Here is a 10800-nt window from a genome sequence, read left to right on the forward strand (position 1 = left end):
GTTACCCAGGCTGGAGTGCAATGGCACGATCTCGGCTCACCGCAACCTCCGCCTCCTGGGTTCAGGCAATTCTCCTGCCTCAGCCTCCTGAGTAGCTGGGATTACAGGCACGCACCACCATGCCCAGCTAATTTTTTTGTATTTTTAGTAGAGACGGGGTTTCACCATGTTGACCAGGATGGTCTCGATCTCTTGACCTCGTGATCCACCCGCCTCGGCCTCCCAAAGTGCTGGGATTACAGGCTTGAGCCACCGCGCCCGGCCATTCACTAGTTTTTGAACATTCAGGTTATTTCAGCCTTCGGCTACTATGCATAAAAATGCTAAAAATACTTGGGTGCAGATCATTTCTCTTGAGAAGCTGCCTGGTCGGATTGCCGGATTTTATGGTATATTTTAACTTTCTAGGAAGCTGCAAAACGTTTTCCAAAGTACTTGTACCATTTTACATTTCTACCAACTATAGATAAGAATGTCAGTTCCTCACCAGCACTTGGCATTGTCATTTAATTTTAGCCATTCTAGAAGTTTGTCAACCACAGTGACTAAAGGTGTTAAGCATCTTATGCGCTTACTGTTTCTATCTATTCTTTGGTGAAATGTTGGTGCAAAAATTTTGCCCATTTTTTTAGTGACTGACTTTTAAATTATTTTTATACAATTGTAAGGAGTTCTTTATATATTATAGATATAATACTTTTTCCTGCCATGTGTGTTTCAGATACTTTGCTCCCATTTGTGGCTGACTTTTTTTTTTTTTTTTTTTGAGACGGAGTTTCTTTCTTTTTACCCAGGCTGGAGTGCAGTGGCGCAATTCCAGTTCACTGCAACCTCTGCCTCCTGTGTTCAAGCAATTCTCCTGCCTCAGCCTCCCAAGTGGCTGGGACTATAAGCACCTGGCTCCATGCCTGGCTAATTTTTGTATTTTTAGTGGAGATGAGGTTTCACCATGTTGGCCAGGCTGGTTTCAAACTCCTAACCTCAGATGATCTGCTCACCTCAGCCTCCCAGAGTGCTAGGATTACAGGTGTGAACCACCGGGCATGGCCCAAGGTGTGTCTTAAAGATTGAAAGTTTTAAGTTTTCTTGAAGATCTCATTTACAGAGTGCTGTTGTTGGCCAGGTGGCTCACACCTGTTATCCCAGCACTTTGGGAGGCTAAGGTGGTAAGGACTTCCAGACCAGCCTGGCCAATGTGGTAAAAAACCTGTCACTACTAAAAATACAAAAATTAGCTGGGTGTGGTGGCGCACACCTGTAGTCCCAGCTACTCGGGAGGCTGAGGCAGGAGAATCGCTTGGACCTGGGAGGTGGAGGCTGTAGTGAGCTGAGATCATGCCACTGCACTCCAGCCTGGGCTACAAGAGTGAAACTCTTGTCTCAAAAAAAAAGGGGGGGAGGGGGTGCTGTTGTTTGTCAGTTGGCTTGATAGTCTGGTGGGAGTGGGTGCAGCAGGGTCTCTGCTGTCCTGTCTTAGTGTTTCTGTGTCTCAGGAGTGCACCTGATCAGTGCCTCTTTCCTGGGGCAGCCAAGCTGTGACAAATGCCTTGTACCTTTGGTGGAGATTGTGGAGAGGATGTTTCCCACCTCTCCCCCAGTAGCTGGACTCCTCCCTTCCTCCAGCTGTAGGGGTCTTCTCTGTGCCCTGGAGTGACAGGGTTTGCAATTCTTCCCCTAGCAGCTTAGCCTTCTCCTCAATCGAGAGAAGACTCCAGGTGGGGCTTTGTGCCTTTTCCATGTTTTGTCCATTCCCTTCTCCAGGCCTGCAGCACCCATGGCTGCGATCTCAGTCTTTCCCACTAAGTGGAGGCCAGTGGGGCAGATCCTAGGGCTGGGTGCACACTGCTGCATCAGCGACCTCCAGGGCTTCTGTTTCAGGCCCAGCTCTGGGGTTTTAGTGAGATCATGGCTTGAATCTTTCCTGCTTGTCTGGTGCCCAGCATTTTGCCCCTGTGCTTGGCCACCGTAGAGCTAGTAGAGCCAGTCCTTCCTCTGTCTCTCCTTGTAGGGAGCGGGCCTGTCCTTAGCTTCCAGGCTGCTGGGTTTCCCCGAGACTTCAGCTCTCTGATAGCCGTGACAAAAGTTATGATGCTGTGGGTTATGTGGTTTCTTCTTACTGGTAAGGGCGGGAGTGATGCACTTTCTGGCTTCCTACATTCTAGGTGGAAGCGGAACTCCAACACGTGTTCCTGGGGATACACTAGGATGTGTTGGATTTGGATGTTGTCAGCAGCTGCGTGTTGTGTGAAAGAGCAGGGCTCTAGAGTCAGCTAGACTTGGTTTCAGTCCTTGGCCAGCCACTTGCTGCCGTTTCATCACCGTCATGTACCTCTTTCAGTCTCAGCTTCTGGATTCATAAACTCAGAAAAAACACTCATGTTGGAGATGAGAGATTAAATGAAATACATAAAATGTCTAGCTGAGTGTCTGGTATATATTAGGCATTCAATAAATGACAGCTGGTTTAATCAATACAAATGTGTTAGTATAGTGTTTCCTTACAGAATGCCATGAGTCATGTCAGTCACTATTTTCCAGGTCCCTTGATGATACTCAGTTGTACAGTAGCATTTTTCTTACTTCGTAACAGTAGGTAGATGTCTTCAGGGAAGATCTGTGTTTATTACTAGGTCCTTTTCGCTAACTTATCACATCCAAATTCTATCACCATTTTGGGAATTAATGAGTTTAGGCGTTGAGTATCACCAGCTGCAGCCATTCACAAAAGAGTAAAAACCAGTCATAACATGTCTCCCTTGAAAGAACAGAACACCTACTGACAGTCCTGACAAAGGGGTCAACTCTGTCTGATCCAACCTTTGGATGCAGCTGTGAGTTTACAAGAAATACAGGGGACAAAGGTTTGTGTTGAACTACTTGATAAGCTTGCACTCGCAAAATCCAGGCTGTGGAGAATTCTGCGGGCCAAACAGTGAGATAAAGAGATGCAGGGAAAATTCTGTAAATTAAACAAGATTCAAAAGACATGTTAAGTCAAAAGAATAGACAAGACCAAAGTATGATATCTAAGACACTTGGCTAATAAAACCACAAAGATGTGCAGGGAAGTGGTTCCTATAAAAATGGGAATGGTGGTTGCCTTTGGAGGGAAGGAGGAGCTGCAGCTGGAAAGGGCCTCAGAGAGGCTTCTGAGTGCGTTGCAAGGCACGTTGAGCTCTTGTTAATTCACTCAGCTATACGTGGTTTGTGCATTCTTCTATATGGGTGTTTTATTTTACAGTAAAGAGGAAAACTCATGTCTTTCACAACTGTTGATTTGTGTGTTATATACGGAGCTGCAGTTAAGATGTTTTTAGTCATTGTGTGGTTCTCAGGGATTCACATACATGGTCCATCTGTTTTTTTCATGGTTATGACTCCTAAGAAAGTGTGGCTTGTGTCTCCACCAATATCTTCATAAGTTGTGTGTTATTTTTGAGTTATTACTAAATATTTATTCAAAGAGTTGAAATTTCCACCCAGGAATTCTTGTCATGTGTGTTAAAAGTTGAAAAGAAGCTGGATTTTTTTAGTAACTTTGAGGCTGACAAACTTTACCTTGTCTCTCTCTTTTTTTTTTTTTTTTGATGTAGACGTAAAATTCATCCTGATCAGAAAAATATTAATGCCTATGTTGTGTTTAAGGATGAGAGTGCTGCCGCACAAGCATTGAAAAGGTAATTTTATCCCTGAGGTTTGAACAGAATAATTGTCCTATAAGTATGTATGAATGTATGAGGTTTTTTGTTTTTTTGTTTTTTTGTTTTGAGATGGAGACTCGATCTGTTGCCCAGGCTGGAGTGCAGTGGTGTGATCTTGGCTCACTGCAGCCTCCGCCTCCCAGGTTCAAGCGATTCTCCTGCTTCACCCTCCCAAGTAGCTGGGATTACAGGCATGCACGCACCACCACGCCTGGCTAATTTTTGTGTTTTTAGTAGAGATGGGGTTTCACCATATTGGCCAGGCTGGTCTCGAACTCCTGACCTTATGATCCGCCTGCCTTGGCCTCCCAAAGTGCTGGAATTACAGGTGTGAGCCACCAGTCCTGGCCTGAGTACTTTTTTTATTCTTTGGTTTCACTTTAGCATAGATGTTTTAATAATTGAGTGCTCATTTTTAACAACCATTTTCCCTTTTTATTTATAATATAGAAATGGGGCCCAAATTGCAGATGGATTTCGTATTAGAGTTGATCTCGCATCTGAGACCTCATCTGTAAGTAGTACTTGATTTGTTTAAAGAATGAGAGCTTTGTAGAGAGAAATCTTTCCTTCTAGGCTTTTCTTCAAAGGGGCTGGAATCAGCAGTGTGAGGGAAGCTCAGAAGGAAACAGCCTATGTCCTCTGTGGCTAGAGTTGATGGCAAGAGAGGCACAAGAACTGAGGTCAACATTAGCTTCAAAAACATAGTCCTAGCTGGGCACAGTGGTTCATATCTGTAACCCTAACATTTTGGGAGCCCATGGTGGGAGGATCACTGGAGCCAGGAGTTCAAGAACAGCCTGGGCAATGTAGGAAGACACCACCTTTACAAAAAAAAAACTAGGCAAGTGTGTGGTGCACGCCAATAGTCCCAGCTACTCATAAGGCTGAGGTTGGAGGATCACCTGAGCCTGGGAGTTTGAGGCTGCAGTGAGCTGTGATGGTGCCACTGCATTCCAGCCTGGCAAACAGAGGGAGACCCTGTTTCTTCAAAAGAAACGAAAACATAGTCCTCTTCCATTTGAAGTATGTCCCCTGTCCCACCATCAGCTCAAATAATTATAATCAGGTCAAAAGATACATTAGACATCATCTGGTGTAACACTTTAGTTTGTAGACTGAGGTCTCGAAAGTTCAATGATTGATTAGACAGTTTTTAATACATACTCTGTCTGAGATACAGTTCTAAAACATAGTCTCAACTTCCTAGGAGCTGACAGTATATAGTAGAAAGTGTCAGCACGATGGGTCATGTCACTGTTGTATAAGTACTGTTATTAATGCACAGGATGATTTGTCAGCTCAGGGTTGGGTTGCTTGACTTGGGGATGTGCCAACAAGAAGGGACAAGGAAGGTTTCCAGGGGAGTAAATGTCATAAAAGTCTTGAAAGATGAGGAGATAGAACTTAATCTGTGGAGAAGTGGGGGGAAGAAAAAAAGAGGAGGAGGCTTATGTAGACCAAAAATGTTGTAAAGGTTGCAGGCTATGTCTGGGCAGAAATAAACAGTATAAATGGTAAAGATAGAAACTAATTTGCTCAGGGTATGGCAAGAGTTTGATATGGTTATTAGGTGGGTGGAAGGCGTAAGAGTTGCTGTTGGACAAATAGAGGCCAAATCATGAAGACCTCGTCTACCTCGCTCCTAAACTCAGAATGACATGACCAGATTTGGATCTGGTAGAGGTGCCTAGAAATGAATGAAGGACAGTTATAATGGTTCACCCACAGAAACATAAGAGTACATTTCTGTCAATATCAGAGCAACTTAGTGGAGAAATGACAGTGACCTGGATGAAAGCCCTGGCTCGACTTGGAGACCTAGTACAGGGTCAACAAACTGTAGTTGAGAGCCAAGTCTACCTGCGGCCTTTTTTTGTTAATAAAGTTTTCTTTTGACACAGCCACCCCCATTTGTTTGTGTATTATCTATGGGCTGTTCTCAAGGTATAATGGCAGAGTTGAGTAGTTGTAACAGATTCTACATGGCTTGCAAAGCCCATAATATTTGCTGTCTGGCCCTTTACAAAAAGTTTGCATGCCTCCAATATAGCAAGCTCTTCCCGAGCACTACCGTGTGTCAGTGCCAGCCGTGAACAAAAAGCCACTCCCTCCTCGGGTACCCACACACAGTCCAGCAGGGAAGGCAGAAGAAACAGAATCAAAGAACAGTTGTGTGGTTAAATTAGAATGGGTGACCTGTCTGATATGGGGGGAAGGAGGGACAGGGAAGATTTTGATGTCTTCCATTTTCTGGTCTAATGAGTGATTTTTATTAACTGTCTTTGTGTTTCAGAGAGACAAGAGATCCGTTTTTGTAGGGAATCTCCCTTACAGTAAGTTTATTTAAACAAAGTACAGTTAATGTTACTAAATAAATAACAAGGAAATAAGAACTGAGTAGTAACGTAATGTTTTGATGTAAGACTAATTTTAAAGCATGCAGTGTGCTTGCCATGGCAGCACATGTACTAAAAAGTATGCAGCATAATGACTTATTTTCATGGGACCATGCTTAACTAGCTGTATTATTAAACATCTCCATTTTTCCGAGGAGCTCCCAACTCTTAACTTCGATTTTGGTTGAATTTGTTTTCAGAAGTTGAAGAATCTGCCGTTGAGAAGCACTTCCTGGACTGTGGAAGTATCATGGCTGTGAGGATTGTGAGAGACCAAGTTACAGGCATTGGCAAAGGGTTTGGCTATGTGCTCTTTGAGGTATGGGAGATTATTGTCACTGTCCTTTGAAGTGCCCTGGAGGCATTGACACTGTTGTGTGTCATCGAGACATAACTTTCACTTCCCATTCTCAAATTCCATCTTAAGAAAACTGAGCTGGGTGCAGTGACTCACGCCTGTAATCTCAGCACCTTGGGAGGCTGAGACAGGTGAATCTCTTGAGCTCAGGAGTTTGAGAGCAGCCTGGCCCACATGGTAAAACCTCGTCTCTACTAAAGATACAAAAGTTATTGGGGTGTGGTGGCAGGCGCCTATAATCGCAGCTACTCAGGAGGCTGAGTCAGGAGAATCACTTGAACCTAGGGGTGGAGGTTGCAGTGAGCTGAGATTGCAACTCTGTACTCCAGCCTGGGCCACAGAGCAAGACTTCGTCTCAAAACAAAATGAAAACTGAATTTATAACCTGCCATAATATATTGCTATAACTGCACCTGTCTAAAAGATGTCCTAGTTCTTTATACTAGTTAAATGTTTCAGATATTAGATATTAGAAGGACTAAAATCATTAAATCTCGTCCACCTTCTCTACAATAGAGTAAATAATTGTCATTCAGGTATAAGAAAGTTTTATTCTTTGTACAAAATTAGTAATATTTAGTTCATTAATTTTTTTTTTTTTTTTTTTTTTTTTTGAGACGGAGTTTCGCTCTTGTTACCCAGGCTGGAGTGCAATGGCGCGATCTCGGCTCACCGCAACCTCCGCCTCCTGGGTTCAGGCAATTCTCCTGCCTCAGCCTCCTGAGTAGCTGGGATTACAGGCATGTGCCACCATGCCCAGCTAATTTTTTGTATTTTTAGTAGAGACGGGGTTTCACCATGTTGACCAGGATGGTCTCGATCTCTTGACCTCGTGATCCACCCGCCTCGGCCTCCCAAAGTGCTGGGATTACAGGCTTGAGCCACCGCGCCCGGCCCCTAATTTTTTTTTTTAATGGATGAGAGGTTTATACATTGCCCATACTGGCCTTGAACGCCTGACCTCACCTCCTTGTGCACCAGGACAACTGGCTTGAGCCACCGCGGCTCCCTAGTTCATTAATTTTTAACCAGCATTTCATGCCTGACAATATTAAGTAGTAAAAGAATATACAGGTCGGGCATGTTGACTCGTGACTGTAATCCCAGCACGTTGTGGGGGCTGAAACAAGAGGATTGATTAAGGTGGGGACTTTAAGACCAGCATGAGCAACATAGGTAGACACCATCTCTACAGAAAATATATATAAGTAAGGCTGGGTCAGTGGCTCATGCCTATAATCCCAGCACTTTGGGAGGCCAAGGCAGTTAGATCACTTGAGTCCAGGAGTTCAGGACTAGTCTGGGCAATGTGGCGAAATCCCGCCTGTACAAAAAAAAAAAAAATACAAAAATCAGCCGGGCATGGTGATGCATGCCTGTAGTCCCAGTTCCTTGCAGGGCTGAGGCAGAAGGATCACCTGATCCTTGGGAGGTCGAGGCTGCAGTGAGCCATCCAACCTGGATAGCAGAGCGAGACCCTGTCAATAAATAAATAATTGGTCACAGTGGCCGGCACCTGTGGTCCTATCTACTCAGGAGGTTGAGGCTGGACGATTGCTTAAGATTGCACCACTGCACTCCAGCCAAAGTGACAGAGTGAGACCCTATCTCAAAACAAACAAGAAAGAACCTGTTGTCATCCCTTGGTATCCACGGCATATTGGTCCTAGGATCCCTGTCACATAGCAAACGATGTATATATCTGCAGATGCTCAAGTCCCTTACATAAAGTGGCATATTTACACAAATATATATTGTTATATATATATAAAAAATAAATATTTTTTAATTGTCATATTATTTGTTTTCAAGTATTTTCCACTTGCGATTGGTTGAATCGTTTGATACTGAACTCATGGGTTTGGGGACCTGACTATACATACTTTGGGATGGCATAAATTTTTCTTCCCTCAGTAACAACCCATTAGTACATTTCCTTTCAGTTTTTCCTTGTGCTGCCATTTTTACAGTTGAACTTCTGTGAATATCAAATTGTGTGTACATCTTATTATATGTTATTTTCTATTCTGTAAGCATGTTCCATTGAGTGATGTAACAGAATCTATGCTGTCATTTCTCTCATGTTGGACCATGGTAGGATTCGCTGTTTTTCCCTGTAATAATGAAATTGCAGTGGTTACATGTTTTTTTGTTTTTGAAACAGTCTCACTCTGTTGCCAAGGCCGGAGTGCTGTGGCACGATCTCGGCTCACTGCAGCCTCTGCCTCCCAGGCTCTAGCAATCCTCCCATCTCAGTTTCCTGAGTAGCTAGGACTACAGGTGTGTGCCACCATGCCTGGCTAATTTTTGTATTTTTTTGTAGAGACAGGATTTCACCATGTTTCTCAGTCTGGTCTTGAACTCTGAGTGAGCACAAGCAGTCTATCCACCTTGGCCTCCCAAAGTGCTAGGGTTATAGGTGTGAGCCACCCTGCTTGGCCTGGTTATGTTTTTCTCCCCAGAGTTTGCTTAAATTTTAGATTACTTCTTTAAGATCGATCCCCAGTAGAATATTACTAGATTAATATGTGTTACCATTTTGAAAACTTGAGAAATGGTGAGAATTGCCTGGTAGCTTTTTTTAGAAAGATTGTCGCAGCTTTTGTTGCCATCGTTACTATCTTGTAGTAATCTTACTGCTTCTCTGCTCCGTCTTCTATTACCTGATAAGCTTGTGAAGCCCTTTAACAAACGTCTCATGGATATTCAGGGTTGTGAGCGTCAATGGCTGTATATTATAATAGAAGTATATTACTTGGAATATCCTCTGGAAAAAAACAAATAGAAGTATAACAGAATTGGGGATCTAAATGGAACCCTAGAGCGTATCTAGTCCAACATCTCAGTTCCTGTAATGAAGAGTTCCCTGCCCTCTGGTCACCTAATGCAGTGGGGCTTTGACGGAAAGATAGCTGTGAGAAGGAGATTTATTGGTTTAAAATATTGTATGTGACTAATCTAGTTTAGAACCTCATTTTACAATGAGAAAATGAAGCTTATAGCATTGTGACTTAGCTGAACATTTCACAGGCAGCTTGAGTGCTTCGTGGGGAAACTGGTGAGGAGCGTGGTGGGAGACTTGGAGCATGGCAGCTGATACACCTGGGATTGGATGGGAATTATCTGTGCAAACTTGAAAGTCGTTCTCATCAGTTAAAGTCACACTTCACTGGTTTCTTTGCAGATGGGTTTCTGGTAGAAATTAATGTATTGCGTTTTCTTTTTATTTGCAGAATACAGATTCTGTTCATCTTGCTCTGAAATTAAATAATTCTGAACTAATGGGAAGAAAACTCAGAGTCATGCGTTCTGTTAATAAAGAAAAGTTAAAACAACAAAATCCAAATCCACGATTAAAGAATATCGGTAAACCTAAGCAGGGACTTAATTTTACTTCTAAAAATGCAGAAGGACATTCTAAAAGCTTATTTATTGGAGAGAAAGCTGTTCTCATTAAAAAGAAGAAGAAAGGACAGAAGAAAAGTAGATGCACTAAGAAACAGAGGAAACAGAAATAACCAGGAGCTGCTTTTTCTTTTCCTGCTGAGTTGCTAATAAAAATGCTATTATCTCCTAGTCATGTGTTGAGTTGTATAATTTTTTACGGATGGTATATATGAAATGTGGAGACTTCCGCATTCTCAGTTTATTCACATTGTAATACTACCTTTACCTTTGAAGGGTTTGTCTTTTTTTTGAGACAGAGTTGTGCTCTTGTTGCCCAGGCTGGAGTGCAGTGGTGCGATCTCAGGTCACGGCAACCTCCACCTCCCAGGTTCAAGCGCTTCTCCTGCCTCAGCCTGCTGAGTAGCAGGGATTACAGGCACCTGCCACCATGCCCAGCTAATTTTTTGCATTTTTAGTAGAGACGGGGTTTTACCACGTTGGCCAGGCTGGTCCGGAACTCCTAACTTAAGGTGATCCACCTGCCTTGGCCCCCCAAGGTGCTGGGACTGCAGGCATGAGCCACCACATCTGGGTCTCCCTTTTCTTTCTTGTGCCTATTAAACCTCTGCTCTTAACCTTACTCCACATGTGCCTGTGTTCTTGATTTCCTTGGCATGAGGAAACGAACCTTGGGTATTTCCCAAATGACGTCGCTTCAGTATCTCACTTTGTTGCCCAGGCTGGTCTCAAATTGTTGGACTCAAGCGATCCTCCCAGTGCGCCAGTATTATAGGAATGAAGAACCAGTCAATTCTAATGGGTTAGAGCTCTCAGGAACTGGGGACAAAGGCCAGCCAAATCCTTTATTACACAACCTGCTGTTACTAGAAAAGGGTCTGGATCCAGACCTCAACAGACTGGCACTCCCTGAGGGGTAGCTCCATCAGGTTTTTAG

At 43.5% G+C, this 10800-nt stretch overlaps 1 protein-coding gene across 1 annotated transcript in view; it reads left to right on the forward strand.

Moving 5' to 3' along the window:
• Positions 1–10034, forward strand: part of RBM34 (RNA binding motif protein 34) — a 24466-nt gene extending 14432 nt beyond the window's left edge. Inside the window, exons 7-11 of the mRNA XM_032242309.1 lie at positions 3594–3677; positions 4152–4215; positions 5998–6037; positions 6301–6419; positions 9692–10034. Of these exons, the coding sequence (XP_032098200.1) occupies positions 3594–3677; positions 4152–4215; positions 5998–6037; positions 6301–6419; positions 9692–9976 (592 nt within the window). The 3' untranslated portion in view covers positions 9977–10034. The remainder of the gene's footprint in view (positions 1–3593; positions 3678–4151; positions 4216–5997; positions 6038–6300; positions 6420–9691) is intronic.
• Positions 10035–10800: the final 766 nt, after the last annotated feature.

This window comes from Sapajus apella, unplaced genomic scaffold (genome assembly GCF_009761245.1).
Source record: "Sapajus apella isolate SASKATOON/1434 unplaced genomic scaffold, GSC_monkey_1.0 scaffold49, whole genome shotgun sequence".
Lineage (NCBI taxonomy): Eukaryota > Metazoa > Chordata > Mammalia > Primates > Cebidae > Sapajus > Sapajus apella.